Here is a 21,434-nt window from a genome sequence, read left to right as displayed (position 1 = left end):
TCAGGACACTCTGGCTTGAATTCTTCTGTTGGCTTCTCATCACATTCAGAATAAAGTCCCAAGAGGCTCTGAGCCCTTCCCTTCCCCCATCACTTACTAATAGGTAGGCAGCCTGGCCTGGCCTTCTTGTCCCCCTCCTTGCTGGCCCTCCCCCAGTATGCTCACTCTGACCCCAGGGCCTTTGCACTTGCTGGGCCTCCCACCTGGAGTACTTTTCCCAGCTTCAGTGTCACCTCCTTGGCCGCCTGGCCTCCCCCGCCCCCCATTTCCTGCTTGTTTTTTACATGACCTCTCACTCAGGAATCCTCTCTCTTTTTTCTTCATTTGATGCCCGACTCTGCCTGGAGAACCAGGACCTATTTATGCTGTGGGTGACCACATAAGCTGCCCGAGCTCGTTCCAGCCAGCACAGGCCTGCTGGCTTCCCCTGCTGCCTCCTTTCCAGCACCCTCAGTCAACTAGCTCCCTGTGTCTCTAGGTACCTACCCAGGCCTCCTGTCCTGCTGGACCTGGGCAGTGCCCAGTGGACCCTCCCTGGATGTGATCAGCCAGCTGGGCCAGACACACAGGATTTTCTGGGACTGAAGGGCAAAGACAGGATCCAGTGTGAGTGGCCGGGCTCCTGGGCTGTTTTGAGCTGTTCCCTCTTGTAGAGACTGGGTGGGGGTATAGTGTAGGCTGCTCCCCAGGAGCCTCCAGCTCTAGAGCAATCCTGTGCTCTCCATGCCTGGTCGCTGGCCCCTCTGATTTTGCCACTGTTCCCTCCCCAGGACTTTACAGGCCTCTTGGCATTGGGGCATCTACTGTAGCTGGGGCCTCTAATGGTTAAACACTGGACAGGCAGCAGTGGATTTCTTCGGGGTTTTGGCTCAGGGAGAGACCTGCATTCTGGGCCTCTCTTGGCCCACATGCAGCCTGCTAGCTCTGCACCTTTCCATCCCAGTTGGTCTGCTTCTGGGGGTGGGGTTGGGGCTTCCTCCCTCTGGGCCTTGGGTCAGGCCATGCAGCTGCCGTGCTGGAGCAAAGAACAGCAGGGACAAGCTGGGCTTGGCGGCCCTAGGTCTGCAGCCAGCTGGGTGACCTCAGGGTGTACTGACCCTCTCAGAGCCTGGGCTCAGGCTTGGGGTGTGAGGGGATTTATGCAACGCCCATGCCTGGGAGGCAGGGGAGCCGTGGTCCTACGCTGGCTGATAAAATATCACCAGCCAGGAATTCAGGCCCCAAGTTTTTGGCACTTATAGTGTAACAAGAGAATCCAGCAATTCTGACTTTTAAGTTAATCTAAAAAATTTGTTTTATTTTATTTTTTTATGTTGGCCACAGTTAGCATTTTTTGACATGCTCTCAGGCCTCAGGAAGGCTACAGCTGTGACTGCCACGCTCCCACCTGCCAGGTTGCAGGCTCTGACGTGGGCCCATGGACCTCAAGCCCTCTGGGTTGCAGCAGATGAGTGACCGTGCCACTCCTGGAATGGGTGCCGGGCATGTCTGTCCATCGCGGGTTGTCTGTAGAAGGGATGTGCGATGGCCAAGAAGCCATGTGGCCGAGGGTCTCTGATTAGCAGTTCATGTTCTTCTGCGTACACCTGTGGGGCCACAGCGGCTTCCTGGTTAGAGGAAACTGCTCTGAGGACAGGGACTGTCCTTGGTGACTGTCCCTTACCCACACTGTTGTTCCACTGGTGGAGACTCGAGAAGGGGTGCTCTGGGCCCCAACTGTCACTTCCCTCCACACTGATGTGTACTTGGCCCTTGGCCACAACCTGGGGATGCTTTTCATTTTTTCATTTAATGAAATTCACAAAACATAAATTTATAATTTTAAAGTACACCTTTCAGTGGCATTCTGTACATAGGCAATGCTGTGAACCATCACCTCTGTCTAGTTCCAGAACATTCCCTTCAATCCCAAAGGAGGCCCTGTCACCATGATCAATCACTCCCTATCTTCCCTCCCTTAGCCCCTAGCAACCATTATTTTGCTTCCTGTCTCTGTGGATTTGCCTATTCTGGGCATTTCATATCAGTGAAATCATACAACATGTGGGCTTTTGTTTTTGGCTCTTGAGTATCATCCTGTAGTGTGTGTCAAAGCTTTGTTCCTTTTCATGGCTGAGTAATATTCCATTGTGTAGATGGACCACATTGTTTATCCTTCATCCATCGATGGACATTTGAATTATTTGCACCTTTTTGGCTGCTGTGAACATGGTTTGCAAGTGTTGGTGTAAACTGAGGTCTTCGACTCATAGGGTTTGTACTAAAGAGTGGACTTACTGCATTCTGTGGTAACTCCGTTTAACTTGTTCAGGAACTGCCAGCTTCCTGGTGTGTTTGAAACAGGAGCATGACATTAGTTGAACTTAATAAAAGGAGAGTAAGGAGCTTCTGGCAGCATGCAGAGAGGGCTTCTGGCAGGGGTTTGGGGAGGAGGTTGGAGAGGAGGTCACAGGCTGGGTGGGACCAGTGTCCTAGAGGTCAAGCTGCTGAAACTTGCTCAGGAAAGCGACAAGGGATCGAAGGAAAAGGGGCGGGGGGGACCCACAGAGAGTCTGTGATGCTCCCCTGCCTGCCCTTCAGCTCTTCAATGCTGCACTCAGGCCCTCCTCCAGCCCATCCCAGCCAGCTCTCTGCCCTGATCTCCTTGTGGTCTCTCTCTCCTCGTTGTCTACCTGCCCAGCCACCCATGCCATCATTGGTCTTGTCTCCCCAAGCCCGTATTATTCACCTTCTGGGCCCTTGTTTTTGCTTTCTCTTCCCCAGGCTGGGACAATTCCTCCACAGCGAGGCCTGTCCAGGGAAGTGTCCACTGACCACAGACAGTTTATGTGGGGCCCATCTCACTGGGCTGAGAATATGGTCTGAGGGCAGCGAGACAGCCTGAGGGCCCACCTTCCTCATCCCCAGGCCTGTAGCAGGTGCCACCCAGGGCCCTAGTGGGGTCTCGGGGGCTCAGGTCCCTGGGGGTCATAGGGTGGGCCAGGCAGGCCCAGGAACCTGCTTCCTCAACCATGAAATGGCTTTCAAGGTTATATAACTATGTCTAAAAAATGGAGCATAAAAGCTATTTTGGGCCCATGGTAATGAGGGCATCTCACTTTTGTCTTATCTTTCCAGGCCCCTGCCATTCTGGGGTGGGGGCAGCATTAAAGGAGCTGCTGGTGGGAGATGGCTTCAACACAGAACCTGAGCAAAGCCTGGTGTCAGCTTGTGGGTGTTCTGGTCAAAGCCATTTGTTTGGCATTGGCCTGAGGCAGTTGCTGGCAGATTACCTTGTGGCGCCCAGGGTTCCGGAGGCTGGTGAATGCTGACACCCTGGTATGAGAAAGGTCAGCCTCCTTGCCACATCTGGACCCCATGTCCCCAGGTGGGTCAGGCCCTGGTCAGAAATTTGGCCTGCCATTTTCAAGGTGCCAGGCTGAGGGAGGCCAGGACACATCACTGCAGCAGCGTTCTGCATATGGCTCCCTGTGTAGGCTGAGGGGCCCCTTGCTGGAGGCAGTCTCTCTATTTCCCATGAATGGTATCCTAGCTGGTGGTTTCTTGCCCATTTGTGATGAGCTATAAAATTAAACTGCCAAGGGTCCTTTCCCTTGGACACAAGTAGAGATGTGTGCTTGCATGCCCCTAAAGCTGTGTGTACACCTGAAAGGGTGTGTTCAGTCAAGGCAGAGAAATGATAAGCTTTGGAGTTTTCTCTCCCCATGCACAACACACATGGATACACCTGTCCTTTCCCTCTTGTTCCCTTTCCCCAGAGCCCACCTAGAGCTGGGGGTGCCCCTCCACACCCCTGAGCATGCTAGGTAGATATCTGTGACCCACTGTCCCTATGTGAGATTCCACTCCCCGGCCCCTCCTCTTGGACCTCTGACCTCTGTGGGGCCTATGCACTTTAAGCCCTCCCTCTCCTTCCTCAGCTCTGTCCAGCTTGGGGGTCCCTCTTCATGGCCTCCAGGGAAATCACCATCCTCATAGAACCTCTTGCTGTCCAGATCATCCTATTGGCCCATTTTGAGGTTCATATCGGTCTCTGTTCGGGAGAGGACAAACCAGGGTGTCCGGTCCCAGCCCTGATCTCAGGAGGCTTGCTCACCCCAGTAATGTGGTTCACCAAGGTCTTTTCTGTGTTCCAAAGAGTTCTTCTGCTAGCCACCCTGTCCCCTGCACATTCCAGTGCCCAGCCCCAACATGGGGACATCCCTGGAAAGGGGGAAGGCTGGCCTTATCCTGGGCCCACCTTTTTTAGAGATGGTTCAGAAAATGCAGCAGGGACGACTTCCCTCCATCCACCTCCCACTCCTCGGGCAATGTTCTCATTCTTACTGGAATTGAGGCCCTGCCCTGGGCTGACCCTGCAGCGGTTCCAGCTTCTTGTTCTACTGACCATGATAAAGGAACATCTTTTCGCATAAATCTGCGTTTTGGCCATTTCCCTCAGGAGAGCTTCCCAGACATGGGATTACCAGGCTAGAGGGCAGGAACACGTTCCCGTTCCCAATGAACACTACCAAATGGTTCTGAGGACACTTCAGGCCACCTGCCTCTTAGGGTGCTAGTCATTTTTAGTGAGGTTGACGTGTGCAAGGCAGGTCCATGTGCTAGTTGGGCTTTACCCCTCAGCCCCCAGTGACAGTGGAGGAAACAGGCTTGGGAGAGGAGAGCATGGCTTAGGAGCATTAAGGGCTGCCGGAGAAGTCTGGGGTGTTGCCACCATGATGGTTCTTGGTGTGGGATTTGAGGTGACATAGGATTGGGTGACTGTGATGGGTTGAAGAGTGCTCCTCCCCCAAATTTATGTCATAAAGTCAACATGAGGTCATCTTGCAGGAGGTTGGGTCCTAAATCCTTATAAGAAGATATCCTTATAAGAAGACAAAACAAACACACAGGGCCAAGTGAAGACAGGTGGAGATGAGAGTAATCTATGTATATAAAAGGCTAATATGCTAAGTGTCCTTCCTACTGTCTGGCTGGTCTCTATGACGTGCACTAACCACCAGGGGGCAGATGCTCAATGCAGGAGCTGCTGTGACACACGCTTGCCATTTACAGAGAAACAGCAGCATGGACCTGGCCAACAAAGCAACACTTGGCTTTCCCCAAGTGGGACACAGGCCCTGCCACCACCCTGGAGCAACAGCCCACCAAATCGCAACCAACACTGCCAAGACCCCATGGCTAGCCTGGATATGTCGCTGTGGGTGCCGGGTAATGATGTCATGTCACATAGCAACACCTGGCTTCCTCTCCCTAGCAACTAGCGTCCTTGAAGTTTCTTCAGCCCAGAAACCTGACTTGCTTTATAGCCAGGTGCAAACATTTTACACTATAACCAAATGTCTGTGAAGCATTTTCCCATGCCTCATCTCATTTGATCTTCACAGAAGTCCTGGAGTAGGTAGATAGGAGACTTGGTGGAATCCTATTTTCTTTTCATTAGCTGGAAAACAGAGATTTAGAAAGCTTATAAACTTGACCTGACTGAAAAGAAGTAAGAAATGGTGGACCTTGAAAATAACTTCAGGTTTTCAAACTGTCCAGAACATAGTCAAACACTGCTGCAGTTAAATATTTTACCCTTTGTTCTCTCTGCGTGACCTACAATAATCTGCTTCGTGTTGATATTTACTGCTGTATTGCTGACAATTACCTGAAAGAGAAGTTGGGGTGCTTCACTGGACTGGAAAAAGTTTAGCTAAATCAGAAAGCAGGTCTAATTAAGCAAGTTTATTCTTTCTATATAAAAGGCTAAGTTGACTCGTGCATGTGTGATACATATAAAGCTCTCGCTGGCACCAGTCGCACGCGTGTGTTTCCATCTGTCATTATTGATTGTGAATTTGGTTGACAATTCTATTATAGAGAAAGAGCGAATAGTGATATTAAAATATTTCTTCTAATTAATTTTCTTTCAATGTGCACGAATTCATGCACTGGGCCACTAGTGTGACTATAAGCCTAAGAATGCCATGGACTGCCTGCAGTTACCAGAAGCCAGGAGAGAGGCCTGGAACAGACTCTCTGTCAGAGCCCCCAAAAGGAGCCATCCCTGTCCACACCCTCCAGATCTGTGACAGAATAAATTTTGTTGTTTTAAGTCCCCTGGTTTGTGGTCATTTGTTCTGGCAGTCCCAGGACACAGAGTGCTAAAAAGTGGCAGATGGACAGAGAGGGGCTCCAGGGTCAGGTTCCTCCCAGCTCCTGGAGAAGTGTCTCTCACCAGTGCCCTGCCACCTGAGAGGCTGCCCAGGGGTTGGAAGTGTACACTGCCCTGACCCCTGTCTGTCTGTCTGTCTGTCTCTCTCTCTCTTTTTTAAGCTAGGCAAGGGACTTTATTAACCTTATTCCAAACTATTCCCAGGCTTCCTTGGCTTAATTAGCTGCAAAGAATTAATTGTGAGCTACAGCATACAAAGGATTTGGTCTTAAAAATATCAGAGATCTTCCCTTGCCAGTGTTGGTCAATGGTTAGAGCGTCAGTCCTCTCAATGAAGGATCACAGGTTCGATTCCTGGTCAAGGGCATGTACCTGGATTGCAGATTTGATCTCTGGCCTTGGTCAGTCGGGGCATGTGCAGGAGGCAACCAATAAATGTGTCTCTCTCACATGGATGTTTCTTTCTCCCTCTTTCCCCATCCCTTCCACTCTCTAAAAATCAATAGAAAAAATATCCTCAGGTGAGGAATAACAACAAAAAACCATACACAGCCTGGCCGGCGTGGCTCAGTGGTTGAGCGTTGACCTATGAAACAGGAGGTCAAGGTTTGATTGCCGGTGTGGGCACATGCCCAGGTTGGGGGCTTGATCCCCAGTGGGGGTGTGTAGGAGGCAGCCGATCAGTGATTCTCTCTCATTGTTGATGTTTCTATCTCTCCCTTCCTCTCTGAAATCATTAAAATCATATTTAAAAGAACACACAAACAAAATGTCAGAGACCTGCCCGGCTGGTGTGGCTCAGTTGGTTGATCGTCTTCCCATGCACTGGAAGGTCACCAGTTGGATTCCTGGTCAGGGCACATGCCTGGGTTGTGGGCTCAGCCTCTAGTAGGGGATGTGCAGGAGGCAGCTGCTCGATGTTTCTCTCTCTCCCTCTCCCTCCCTTCCTCTCTCTGAAATCAATAAAAGCATTTAAAAAATTTATACATGTATATATCAGAGATCTGATCTTATGAGCTCCAGAAGCCAAGTAACATACATGATAATGCAGTCACAGTGTAAATGAGCAGCTCTAAGTTCCCTTTTTAAGCCTGATCATCTTTAGAAGTTAACTCAATTCTGTTTGCCTCATTCTTGGAAGCTCCTCTGGCTGAAAGCATCCAGCCATGTGGATTCCCCAGAGCCTCCTGCTGTGCAGGGCCAGTAGCCCCTGAGGAGGCCTGGAGAGCTTCTGGAGATCACAAGGAAACAGGGTGCCCTTGGCTATTTAGATGGGGTTGCGCTGTGTGCTGGGGTTGGCCACCTGCTTCAGGGATACTGGCCAGCAGTGAGCATACTCAACCGTGCTGTGGGAACCAGGTGCTCAGACAGATGGGGTGCGGTTGGCACGCACGTGCTGGTCATCTTGTGCCATTCAGGCAGTTAGCCTTCTCTCCTAAGGATACGATGACATGGAACCAGGGGTAGCAGATAGCTGAAATGTAAAAAGTTGTCTAGCACAGCTTCTACCAGATGATGGCAGAAGGTAGCTTGGTCTTCCAGTTGGCCCTGCTGGTGTCTCTGGGCTTTGCTTTCAAGCTGTGTGTGGACCCTGCAAAGCTCAGCCCCCCACTTCTCACTCAGGGCCCTCATACCTGTCCCAGATCAGCCAGGGCTTATACAAGGCAGAAATGAGGAGGTGGGGGCAAATTGCATTGCTCACAGCATCATGCTCCAGCCCTGTGGCATGGTGTCCAGATGCAAGCCAAAGGGAGGTGTGCAGCCAGGCTGAGCTACGTACCCAGCAAGGCCCCACATTTCTGTTGCTCCGCCCAGTGCTCCCAGGATAGAGAGAGGAAGGGAGAGAGGGAGAGAAACATCAATGACTGAGAGAATTATCCATTGGCTGTCTCCTGCACACCCTTTACAGGGGATTGAGTCCACAACTGGGCATGTGCCCTGACTGAGAATCAAACTATGACCCCCTGGTTCATGGGTCGATGCTCCACCACTGAGCCACACCAGTTGGGCATATTTTTTACTGATTTTTAGAGAGAGGAAGGGGGAGAGAGAGAAACATTGATGTAAGAAACATCGATTGGTTGCATCCCGCACACACCCTGACCAGGGATCGAACCCACAACCTGGGTATGTGCCCTGACTGGAAATTGAACCTGCCACTTTTTGGTGTACGGGATGATGCGCCAGCCAACTGAGCCACACCAGCCAGGGTTTGCTAGCTCAATCTTTATCCTGGAGTGTCAGCTTGAGGTTCCTGTTGTCAGCTCTCCTCAACTGTCCAGTTTCAGGGGCTTAAAATAACAAATTTATTCCCTTATAGTTCTAGAGTCTAGAAGTCTGAGATCAGGGTATGGGCAGGGTTGGATCCTTCTGGGGGCCCTGAAGTAGAGTCTGTCCCAAGCCTTGCTCCTGGTTTCTACGGGCTGCCATGAACCCTTGGGGTTCCTTGGCTTGTGGTTATATCACCTCGATTTCTGCTTCCATCCCTGTCTGTCTCTATTCTCTTCTTATAAGGACACTAATTGTTGGATTTAGGGATTTCCCTAAATTCAAGATGATCTTGTCTCAAGAGTCTTAACTAATTACATCTGCAAAAACTCCATTTTCAAACAAGGTCACATTCTGAGATTCCAAGTCAGCCCAGCACAGGGGCTGAGCTGATTCACCCTCTGTTCCAGGTCCATCTCACAGCCTTGCAGCCACATCCAGGTGCTCCCATCCATTTCCCAGCCCATGACCCCATTGAGCAGGTGTGTCACTTTATGTTTGGGGAACTGATTCTGGAAATTTTGCTCCCCTCTGCTGTTCAGCAGCACCTGAGGAGCACACCCCCTTACCTCACTGACTCTTGCATCTAGAGCCAGGCACAAGAAGGCCCCTTCCCACAGGCCACTCTGCAGCCTAGAGGCTTCTGCTAGGAGAGTCCAGGCGTCCCTGGTCCTGGCTGGCTGTGGGGTGACTGAGCTTCTCAGCTGTGGATAGTCACTTCCTGGGGTGGGCACTGGTCCTACCTAGAAGGTACCCAGGGAGGCCCGGCAAGCAGGACTCCAGCCATCAGGTCCCACTGGCCCACTGGCAGACACAGGCAGGCAACATATCCCAGAGCAGGTGTCATGGACTGAATTCACATGTGGAAGCCCTAATCCCCAGTATGAGTATATGTAGAGATGGGGCCTTTGAGGAAGTGATTAAGGTGAAATGAGGTCATAAGGGTGGGGTTCTGATCCGGTATGACTGGTGCCCTAATGAGAAGAGGAAGAGGAGAGAGTCTTTTTCACACACACCCAAGGAAAGACCATGTGAGAAGGTGGCCACCTGCAACCCAGTAAGAGGGCCCTCACCAGAAGCCCACTCTGCCGGCATATTGGTCTTGGGCTCCCAAACCTCTAGAACCATGAAAAATAAGTTTCTGTTGTTTATGCTGCCTAGTCTGTGGTACTTTATTATAGCAGTCTGGACTAAGATAGAGGGTTGTTTTGGAAGTAGGGGTCAGAGAAGACTCCCTGAGGAGGTGTATGAGCTGAAATCCAGGTGATGAGAAGGAGCTCCATGGAAAGTTCTAGAAAAGAGTGGAGTGGGTTCGAGGACCTAGAGGTAGAAGGAAGGGCCTTGCGGAAAGTTGGGTTTGTTAGGAAAAGAGCCTGGATTGTGACTGAGGCCCCTCCTGTCACTGGGCAACCTCAGGGCCTATTGTCCCTCAGTATCTCAGTTTCCTTGCTTATAAAATGGAAGTTAGTCCTGTCTCCCCTGCTGAGGGCTGCAGCAAGGCCTCATTCAGGGTGGGCTCCCAGCTGGCTGGCAGGTCTGGGGTCTCATTCTCTGGGAGAGAGGCCCACATGATCCAGCTGTGCTGAGCTCAGACCCCGAGGGACCCTTCACACATCCCAGCCGGAAGGTCTGTGCTCAACAACTGCACCAACAGGGAAACAAACGTGCTCCCAGTGGACCCCCTGATTCAGCCGGGGCCAGGAACTTGGCAGCAACCACAGAGCCTGATTAAAGGCATTCCGAGACTCACTCGGTGTTTGTGTATCTGGTTCTGTATTTACACTTTGGGAACGAATAAGGAGGCAGCTGGGGAGTATCTCACTCAGCTTGGGGGGTGGAGGGGGGGCGGTGACTCAGCCTGGAATCCTTGCTGGGCCACAAGCCTGTGATGCTTTCATTCATTCATTATTCCCTCCCTCACTAAGCAGATGTGTGATTCAAAACTCCAGTGTCCCTGGCATGCTTCTGGGGGTTGGCTGGGCTCCTCACCATGGAGCCCTTGGTTGGCATGAGGGTAGGCTGTGATGTAGGACCAGGGCAGCAACAACGTTAATAAGAATTAACTCAAAGTCTCGAAGTGGAGCAAATATAGGAGCTAAATCTAGAAGGAAGCATAGGTGTAACTTCCTGGCCTTGGATTTGGCGATAGCTTTTTGGATATGACACTAAAGCACAAGCGACAAAAGAAAAATAGGTTAATTGGACGCTATCAACATTTAAAACTTTTGTGCATCCAGAGACTATTAAGAAAGTAAAAAGAACTCACAGAATGGGAGGAAATATTTACAAACCATATAGCTGATAAGGGATTAATATTCAGAAATATAAAGAACTCTTATGACAACACGAAAAAAGAGAAACCCAATTTTAAAATGGGCAAAGGACTTGACAGACATTTCTCCAAAGATGTTAGACAAATGACCAACAAGCCATGAAAAGGTGCTCAACATTACTAGTCACCAGGGAAATGCAAACCAAACCCACAATGAGATATGTCATACCCATCAGGATGACTACTGTTAAAACAACAGAAACGGACAAGCATAGACAAGGGTGTGGAGAAATTGGAACCCTTATGTAGTATTGGTGGGAATGTAAAGTGGTACAGCCACTATGGAAAACAGAATGGCTATTCCTCAAAAAATAAATTACAGAGTTACCATATGACCTAGCCATTCCACTCCTAGGGATATATACCTAGAGATTTGAACAGGGACTCAAACTGTCTACCTCTGTCCACAGGAGCACCGTATTCACAGTTGCCAAAAGGTAGAAACAGCTCAAGAGTCCCTCAGTAGAGGTAGGATAAACACAATGTGGTTCATCCACACAGTGGAACTTTATTCACCCATGAATAGGAGTGAAGCACTGACACATGCTACAACATGGAGATAAACCTAGAAAATACTGTGTTGAGTGAAGGAAGTCAGACACAAAAGGCCACATAATGTGTGATTCCATCTGTATGAAAGGTGCAGAACAGGAAAACCCATAGAGACAGAAAGTGGCTTAGTGGTTGTTGAGGGGGAGGAAGATGGGAGGTGACTGCTAATGGGGATGCAGTTTCCCTTTGGGTTGACAGAAATGTTCTGGAACTAGAAAGAGATGATGGTTGCATAACATTGTGAATGTACTAGATGTCATTAATTGTATATGTTAAAATGGTTTGTTATATGTTATGGGAACTTTGTTTTGATTAAAAAAAAAAAAAGTTTAAAAAAGAGCGAAAAGCCCAGGCCAGGTTGCTCCGTTGGTTGGAGCATCATCCCCTACACCAGTGGTCGGCAAACTGCGGCTCGCGAACCACATGCGGCTCTTTGGCCCCTTGAGTGTGGCTCTTCCACAAAATACCACGTGCGGGCACGCATGTACAGTGCGATTGAAAGTTCGTGGCCCATGCGCAGAAGTCGGTATTTTGTGGAAGAGCCACGCTCAAGGGGCCAAAGAGCCACATGTGGCTCACAAGCCGCAGTTTGCCGACCACTGCCCTACACCAAAAGGTTGTGGGTTCAATTCCCAGTCAGGGCACATACCTAGGTTTCAGGTTCAATCCTTGGTCGGGCACATATGGGAAGCAGCTGATCGATGCTTCTCTTTGACATTGATGTTTCTCTCTCTCTCTCCCTTTCTCTCTTTCTCTAAAATCAATAGAAACATATCCTCCGATGAGGATTAGTGAAAAAAGAAAAGCTATTTTGGGCCTTCCTTTTGGGGCACCTGCTAGTACAGCCATCTCCCTCAGAGCCCAGGTTTCCAGTCCTTTACACAGTGGGTAAGGGGAGACCTGGGGAGAGACAGCATGACCCATGGACACGTGGCATGAGTGGTCACTGCAATCTCTTGCAGCCACAGGATGGAGACTGGGGAGTCACAAGTCAGAGCTGGTGACCCTCATCCTCCTCTCCCTGGAATAACTAGGCCCAGGGTGTTTGGTGCTGTCTTCCATGGCCTCAGTGAGATAGTCAGCCATGCACATGTCACCTCAACTGAGCAGTATAGGCGGAGGGCCCAGTGTGGGGAATGGAGCCCAGGAGGGGCTGTCTACCATCTGGAACTCACTACCTGCTGCCCAAGCTGAACCTGGGAAGGAACCTGGAGGAATGCAGCCAGACAAACTGGGTGAATACACCTGTCAGAGAATGGTGGCCCCAGAAAACTCACGTGGCTCCATAAGAATCAAAATTAGATCCTATTAGGAGTTCTTGGGGGCTCTCTGCATGTGTCCCCATGGCTGCTGGAACACTTGGAGAACCTGGTGAAGCTCCGGTCTTTCCCTCCCAGGGACACTCCCAAAGGTGGCTTTAGCCAGGGTGTGCAAATCCCCCTGGGTCCCAGTCAGTGCTCCGTCCCAGAAGCATCATGTGCCCGAGCTGGCAAGGGGACAAAGTGTGCTCTTTGCTTCCCTCTCATGGGCGGTTCCCAGATTGGGCCCCGGACTGGGGCACATGCTGCCTCTGCACTCGAACAGCCATCTCTTCTTTCTTGAGCCTCAGTTTCCTGGAGGTTGGGGCTAAGGGTCCCATGTGGGCACAGGAGAAATGTGGTTCCTGCCTGGGATCCTGCGTGTATCCAGCTCTTGTTCCTGTCCTCATATGTCACCTTATTTTTACTTGTTCCCCATGTGTGCTGGACTCTTCCATTGTGCCAGAGTCCTTATGGGGCCGACAACCTGATGGGATCAGACAGACCTCAGTCAGGTAGTTTTGTGGAGGACGTAGCCCTATGGGGGCGAGGTGCTCAGTGTTGGGCTAGCCCAGTGGGAAGAGCCTCATAGAGGAGGCAGCACCAGTGCAAAGGCCTCACAGCAGCAGCCGTCTCAGGTGTGGAGCCTGGTGGTCGGGGAAAGCAAAGGGCCAGCCTGTGAAGCCTTTGTGGTGAGAGGGGCAAACAGGCCTGTCCAGAGCACACGACTTCTCGCTGGCTTTGCAGGACACTGACTCCCCTCGATCTCATTAGAAGGCCCACCATTTACCTGATCAAGGCTGGCTTGTCTGGAGAGTGAAGCCTGGGAGAGGCTGACAGGTGGGGGTGTCACTGCAGCCTGTTGGTGCAGGGGTGGGGGTACTGAGGCCTGGGGAGGGCCCTAAAGAAGTGGCTGCACCCATCACACCACATCTTCCCAGAGCCACTGGCCTTGTGGTCTCCATGCCCTTGTGGTCTCCACTTTACCCAGCCCAGTGGATGCTGCTGCCTGAGCTGGGGGAGTTGTGACCAGCACGGTGTAGGCACTGACAGAAGCTGACAGACCTGTAGGGGTCCTCTCAGCAAGGTGGGACTGAGGGAGGCTGGAGAAGCCACCATTTACACAGGGCTCTCTGCAGGGGAGTGGGTGTTGGGCAGGGACAGGTGAGAAGGACATTTTGCATGTGCTGAGAGGGTAAGGGGAACAAAAAGGCCCAGGGCTGAGATGAGGAAACTGGTGGGGGTAAATGAGGGCCAGAAGGGGGCTGTGGCCCCAGAGGTGGTTCTTAAGAGGTGGAAGCAGGGCTCAAACACAAGGAGGGAATGGAGTGGGTCTCGGGTCTGAGGTTACCTGTGCCAAGGCATGAGTGGGGCCTCTAGCCTGTGTTGTTTCTCATAACCGTGGGGAGGGACACAGTGGGGTATTCATGTCAAAGACAGACCCTGGGCTGGGCCCACAGACTTGCAAACCACCTGGGCAGGAATAGAGCAAGGTCAGCCTCTCTCCCAGTTCCACACGGCCTGCAGCAAGCAGCTGTTTACCTGAGTTAGGTGCTCTGCTGAGTGGGTGGCCAGTTTCCAGGCTTCACTTTCCCTCCAGTGTCTAACCCCCCCCCCCCCCAGGAAGCTGGGCACTAGTTGGGGAGCGGGTGGTGTGGGCGGCCAGCTGGTGGAGGCCACTAGGAGCTATTTGTGAGGGACCACAAGTGGCCTTGTTGTGTACACAGAGTTGACCCTAGCAACCGCCCCAGCTGGGAGAGCAACACCACCCCTTCCTGCATGCCCAGCCAACCACCCCTTGTTCATGATAACTGCCTCCCACAGCAGTGTGATGGGCTATAGGTGGTGCTGCCTGGGCCAGGGCATCTGATCTTGTTCCCAAAAAGTGGAATCAGCTGCTTGAGAGAGAAGAAGCGATTGCCTGTCCAGGTCCGAGGCAGCCATTGCTGGTCAGGGAACCTCAGGCTCCTGGTTCTGAAGTGGGAAAAGTCCCCAATTGAGTGATGGGCAGAGGACTGCAGGAATTCTGCCAGCCCAGATGAGAGCCAACCACTGGGCCCAGTCCTGGTGAGGCAGAGGGACGGACAGGCAGAAGGAGCCTGGGGCCTTGGGCAGGACCCTTGAACTCAGGCAGATCTGCTTGTCTTGTGTGCTGCCGGAGGAGCCACATCTTGCACTTTGAAAGTCAGTGCTACACTTCTGAGCTGACTCCTCTGATCCAGGCCATTGGAAAGAAGATTTCTCTTGTGTCTGTCCAGGCATCATTTTGCAGCATCTGGCCTGTGCCCAGTAACAAAGCCTTTGGCCACGATGAGAAATGGCTCCCCCGGGTGGGTGAGAGGCCTCCTCTTCAGGCTCTAGGCTCCAGGCCTGCTCTATACTCTTACTCATTCACAAACCTGCCGCGTCAGCCAGCAAAGAAAGCTCCTTGAGGTTCACACAGTCCTGGGGAGGACCTCTTGTGGCACCTTGGGTTTCTGATTCTGCCTTTTTGGGTGGAGAGACACTGGCTTCTTTGAGAATCTGAGTCATGGATCCTACACCCTCTGTGATTGGTGCTACTGACCCCACCACATGGGTCCTTTCCAGGCAAGGTGTGCTGAGGATGTCCCCGCCAGCCCTCGCTGCAGCTGCCGGTTTCTCTTACAGCTCCAGCTCCAAAAGTCCCAGTACCTGCAGCTGGGCCCAAGCCGTGGCCAGTACTATGGCGGGTCCCTGCCCAATGTGAACCAGATTGGGAGCGGCACTGTGGATTTACCGTTCCAGGTGAGCAGTCCCCCACACGATCTTCCCACACTGCCTTCCTGTGGGAGCTTGCCCTGGGCTCCCACCTGGGGCACATCCACTCTGGGCAAATTTGTATGTGTGATGGCTGCTTTGGACAGCCAGTGTCAGCAAACTATTGCTGCACCCCTCCCACCCCACACCCTCCTACTCCTTTTCTGACCCTGGGGATGGCCTGGCCAGACCTTGCCCAGATCCCCCCCTGGCCAGTCCCCTGTCAGCATCAGCAGACCCTGCAGCAAGGCCTCAGTCTGGCTGCGAGCGTTTCGGCAGCCACTACACCTGTTGGCCGTCTGTGCAGCAGCGGGAACCGCTTAGGGCCTCTGGGGCTTGGCTCCATCAGCCTCACTAATCCTCAAGCCCAGAGGTTCTCAGAAGGAGGCCCTGAGACCTGACCCCACTTGTCTGCAAATGTTTCTTGGCAGAGACCTATACAGCATGGCTCCCGCAGGCCACAAGGCCGCCATGCACATCCTTATCATAAATAGCGAGAGATAAAACTCACCACCTGGGCGCAGTGCCAGCCTCTTCCCTGGGGCCATGCCTGACCCTAGTCTACAGGTGGAAGTGGAAGCAAGGTGGGCCAGGGAGCCAGGGCTGAGAGCCAGGCCACTCCAGCATGGTGTCTGCTCTGCAGGGACAGGTCCGTGGACTGTCACACTTTCATCCCATTGCTGAGACAGGGCCCCAGAAACAATCACATCTGTCCACATGCTGATAGGCCAGGTGGAACTTGAGCTGGTCCTCAGGGAGCTCAGCTCCCACCTGAGTAATCCACCAACTCCTACTCCTCCCATGATAATGCTGCCAGGATGCAGTAGGCCACTGGCCAGGGTCCCCCAGACTGACTCTGGGTCTGCCCTGCTCACCTCTGGGCCCCTGGGGTATGGCCTCCTTGAACAGCCTCATGAGAACAGATGCATAGGGCTGTCTAGCTGACCAAAACCTGACCTCTTTGTCGGGGTATTTCCTCCTCCCTGGCTCTCCCCCTTCCTCTGTCTTCCTGTCCCTCCTCCCTGGAGGGGAGCATCTTCTGGGCACCCAAGCTGGCCCTGCCTTGATCACTGTGACCGCAGGGCTAAGGGTGCAGGGTCTGCTGGGTCCTAGGGCTGAGGGTGAGGCTGGAGCATCTCAGAATCTGGTTCTTTGCATTCTAGCCCAGCGGATTTCTGGGGGATGCCCTGGCAGCGGCTCCTGTCTTTCTGGTAAATGAGCCCCTGGGCTGAGGCTATTGGTGTCCCCAGTGTGGCTGCCCTCCTGGCCTGGTGGGAGGTATCCTGTCTGACAAATGGAAACTGATTTGCTCTGCACCGCCCCCCACCCCCCACCCCCGTGTCTGGGGAAATTCGTGTGGTCACATGGAGAGATCCCACCCAAGAATTCAAGCATGTGCACCAACGCTGCATGTTTGTTCCCATGACACATGCACACAGGTGTGCACAGATTCTAGACTCGGCCTGGTGAGCTGGGCTGCGGCCAGGCCGAGCTTCTCTCTGCCTCTGGCTATGCTTCAGCCATCTCAGTTTCCCCTCTGCTCCCCAGGCATCTCTGAGAGGAGATGAATGGCCTCTGCCCTCTGGTGTCCCTGCTGGAGGGTGAGGCTCCCTCCCTCTGCAGCTGAGCCCAAGTCGTGGCCAGTACTGTACCCAGTACAGTGGGTACCTGCTATCTCCCAAGCTGGCAGGTCTGTGCTGGGTCAGAGAGAGAGAGGGGCCCTGGACTCTGGAGAGCAGTCAGCCCTGAATGCCAAGTGAGGTATGTAGATACATGGGGAAGAGCAGAATTTCAGCCACTTTTTGCCCCATTTCCCAGAGAAGAGAGGAAGGCCCAAGGACCAGATGGCCGGGGAGAGGGACAGGCTGTGTCCAGAGCTGGCTAAAGTTGCCAGTCTTACCACAGTCAGATGGCAAGAAGCCCCACAGTGCTAGGGATGGCTGAGAGCAGGCTCCTGGGGGCCCCAGGGGCATGGAGCTGGGGGAGGGAGTAGGGCCTGGCCGGGGTCCTCATGCCAGCCCCAGGTGCTGGAAGAAGCCCTATCCTGCCAAGCCATGGGCTAGGGCTCCAAAAAGTGCCTACACTTGGCTAATGGTGTTGCCAGGATGTGGTGGAGAGCGCTGGGGGCTGCGTCTCAGTTGAGGCTGACCCCAGGCTCAACAAGGAGCCTCCAGGGAGCCAGCACTTGGCCAGGTGGCCCTTAACATCCTCGGCTAGAGCCTTGGGCTGTCTCTTGGCAGCCTCTCCAGGGATGACGTAGGTGGGAAAAGGAGGCCAGCCAGGCCCGAGAGAGAAGGCGGAGGCCTGTCTGCACCTGGTGAGGCTGAGGGTGGGGGTTGGGGGTTGGGGACTGCTCAGGCCATCTGCACCCCTGGCACCCTGGCCAGCACTGGCCCCGAGCTTGTGTCATTCTGCCTGGCCTGTGCATGCCTGCGCACTGCACGCCTGCCACCTCGACGCCCAGGGTCCTCAACTTGCCCCCAACCCATAGTGCTAGGAGGCTGGGAGCTGGTCAAAGGAGGAAATTGGTCTGGGTTGCCTCATGGTGGCCAAGATTGTCTCCTGAGTGGGAGGCCATGAGGTCAGATCCTGGGGACAGGCTATAGCTGATAACCATTTTGGGTTTCTCTCATTTTTCCCCCCATCTCCTTCTCTCCCTCTCCCCTCCCCCAGACACCCTTCCAGTCCTCAGGCCTGGACACCAGCCGGACTACCCGGCACCATGGGCTGGTGGACAGAGTATACCGGGAGCGCGGCCGGCTCGGCTCCCCACACCGCCGGCCTCTGTCAGTGGACAAACATGGACGGCAGATATCCTTTTCCCAGAGGACTTGGGCAGGAGGGCAGGGCCCCGTTGGTGACTGCAGGAGCCTGAGTTTGTCTAACTAATGGAGCTACCAGCTCTGGGAATGGATCGGGGTCACCCCAGTGGACTTCCCAGAGGAGGCAGTGAGGCAAGCTGAAGAACCTTTGGCTAGGTGGGGACTGAGGGACACAGGGAACAAGGATGCAGAAGTGGCCGCTGGAGCATGCAGCCTGAGGTGAGAATTGGGGAAGGGGATGTTGAATCACATTGCACTTGGATGCCCAGCTGGGCAGTGGGGCCCAGGAAGGCTGTGAGCAGAGTGACTACACATTAAGGCCATGTTGGTGTACCGCTCTCAAAACACAAAATTCCTGTCTGTACCTTAGCTAAGCAGAGAGAGCGTCAGGAGTTCCCCCCACCTTGGCCACCCCTTGGTGCTCAGCCAGCCAGCCAGCTCCCCGTCCCCCACCCCCCGAGTCTGAGTGCTGCTCTGGGACCCTCTGCTTCCTAGAACAGAGAAGCCTGTTCTTTCCTGGTTCTCATTTCCGCGGCAGGGGAAGCCTGACCAGCTGGGCCCCAGACAGAGCCCTCAGGCCCCAGGATCCGCCCATCAGCCCAGAATTAAGAGTCATGACCTGGGTCATCTGAACTAGACTCCCTGCCGCCCCCATGAGCCCCAGTTTCACAGCTGGGGCCCCTCTTGGAAGGGGTGTAGCCCGCACGTGTGCTCGCAGGGGGTGAGTGCTGAGTGCTAGGTGGATGGGGCCACCCCGGGGGCCACTCGCAGCCAGGAAGGAAAGGGCCCCCCCTTCCCGCCCTGCAGGCCCAGCTGTTTGTAGGTTCCCAGTAGCCTGGCCACCAGGTTTTTGGGGCTAAGGTGGGGCTTGAGTCAACAGCACTGACCCCTTAACTCACACTCAAGTGGACAGCTGCCCCTATGGTACTGTGTACCTCTCACCACCCTCGGACACCAGCTGGAGAAGGTCAGTGACCCAGAACCAGCCCCTAGCCCTCTTGTTGAAAACAAAACCAAAACTTTCATCCTGGTTGTGCTTGGAAAATCAATATGTAGTCACTTTAAAATGACAAAACTAAGAAGCATCTAGGAGCCCTAACCGGTTTGGCTCAGTGGATAGAGCGTCGGCCTGCGGACTGAAGGGTCCCAGGTTTAATTCCGGTCAAGGGCATGTACCTTGGTTGCAGGCACATCCCCAGTAGGGGTTGTGCAGGAGGCAGCTGATCAATGTTTCTCTCTTATCCATGTTTCTAACTCTCTATTTCTCTCCCTTCCTCTCTGTAAAAATCAATAAAATATATATTTAAAAAAATAAAAATAAAAAAGCATCTAGGAGTTTTTAGAAATCAGCTCTTTTTCTTTTTTAAGCAAAGCTGAAATTATATTGAACTAGAGGCCTGGTGCATGAAAATTTATGCACAGGAAGGGGGGTCCCTCAGCCCAGCCTGCCCCCTCTCACAGGAGCCCTCAGGTGCAGGTGACGCCCTATCACACCTCTGCTGCTGCTACTGCTGGCAGCGCAAGCCTCAGCTGGCCCTGGTTACCTGCGCCTTGGGCCAGCCCTGGGTGGCTGGGCAGCCGACATCCGAGGCTTGCCTGCACTTCGGGCCGACCCTGAGCGGCTGCGGGGCTGAGGGGACTGGGGGACTCCGGAGGCAGGCACGTGAAGCAGCACGCCTGCCGCCCCAGCGGGGCTGAGGGGACTGGGCGCTGCCATCTTGTGGCTGTGGGCACTGCCATCTTTGAGGGTGGGATAGTCAATTAGCATATTCCCTCCTTATTGGCTGTGGGCGCTGCCATCTTCGCGATGGCGTGAGGGTCAGTTAGCATATTCCATCTTTATTAGATAGGTTATTCAGTGTTGTAGCTTGCTTTCCCCCCCCCATTTAATGTTGTGGTTTCCCACATTGCTAAACAGTCATGAAAATATGATTATAAAGAGTATTATACATTTATTACTAGAAGACTAGGAAAATAAATAAATGTACCCAAAGGAGGAAAAAGCACCCATAATACCATTATCTAGAAAGGTCTAAAATAATAAGTACAAATATCTATATATATAAAAGCCTAAGTGACTGTTAGGACCAACTGACCGGAATGACCAGTAGACCAATCGCTATGATGCGCACTGACCACCAGGAGACAGGTGCTTATTGCAGGAGCTGTCCCCTGGTGGTCAGTGTGCTCCCACAGCCAACCTCCCATGGCCAGCCAACCTCCTGTGGCTCCTCCCCTGGCCAGCCGGCCCCTCCGACCAGCCAGCCAACCTCCCGTGGTCCCTCCTCCCTGCCAGCTGGTCCCCCAATAGGCCCCAGTTGGGGGGCTGGCTGGCCAACCTCCCGGGGTCCCTCCCCCGAGCTGGTCAGCCCCCCGATAGGCCTCGATCGCCAGCCAGGCTGAGGGATTCTACCCATGCATGAATTGCTAGCTGTGCTCTAGTATATAATACAGGTGTTGGCTGCACCCAGTGTGAATCCATTTAACGCCACAGAAGTATACACTTAAAAATGGTTAAGGCCCTGGCTGGGTAGCTCAGTTGGTGAGAGCATTGTCTCAATATACCAAGGTTGCAGGTTCGATCACCAGTCAAGGTACATACAAGAATCAACCAGTGAATGCATGGATGGGTAGAACAACAAATTGATGTTTTCTTCTCCCTTTCTGCCTCTCTCTAAAAATCAATAAATTTAAAAAAATTAAATTATGAAAAAAATGGTAAAGCTTGTTACCCATACTTTACCACATACAGAAAATGTGTATGTGTATATGCAATTTCAGTAAAAAAAATAAAATAAAAATAAAAAGACCAAAAGTAAGGAAACTTAAAAATATATATGTGTATCATACAGTATGTAATATATTTAACTCAATAGCATAATTAAATTCCCACCAAGTACTTATCATATATCAGGCCCTATTCAGCCATCAATACATTAACTGATATAAAACACACAGAGCATTGTGGAATAGGTGTTGTTATCCCCATTGTAGATATAAGGAAAGTGAGCATAGAGAGGTCAGAATACTTGCTCAAAGACACATAGTTGGGGTGAGGGGGTGGCTAGGACCCTGACTGGTTCCACACTGCGCAGCTAGCCCTGGGATCAGAGAATGGCTGATCCTTTGTAATCTGCTCTTCTCCCTTAACTAAGTTCCTTCCATGTCACTCTCAGTGTCTGGGTCATCCCCATTGGGTGCATGCAGCTCTTATTCTCATCCCC

At 52.6% G+C, this 21,434-nt stretch overlaps 1 protein-coding gene across 1 annotated transcript in view; it reads left to right on the top strand.

Moving 5' to 3' along the window:
- The window catches only part of LOC308519002 (CREB-regulated transcription coactivator 1-like), a 36,964-nt gene extending 17,550 nt beyond the window's left edge, over window positions 1–19,414 (top strand). The window contains exons 2-4 of the mRNA XM_081090886.1: window positions 15,260–15,376; window positions 18,062–18,199; window positions 19,116–19,414. Coding sequence (XP_080947012.1) covers window positions 15,260–15,376; window positions 18,062–18,199; window positions 19,116–19,280 — 420 coding nt within the window. The 3' untranslated portion in view covers window positions 19,281–19,414. The remainder of the gene's footprint in view (window positions 1–15,259; window positions 15,377–18,061; window positions 18,200–19,115) is intronic.
- The last annotated feature ends 2,020 nt before the right edge of the window (window positions 19,415–21,434 follow it).

This window comes from Myotis nattereri, assembly GCF_964212035.1.
Source record: "Myotis nattereri genome assembly, chromosome: 5".
Classification (NCBI taxonomy): Eukaryota; Metazoa; Chordata; class Mammalia; order Chiroptera; family Vespertilionidae; genus Myotis; species Myotis nattereri.
The sequence above is the reverse complement of the archived record's forward strand: the minus strand, read 5'-3'. Positions and strand labels throughout refer to the sequence as shown.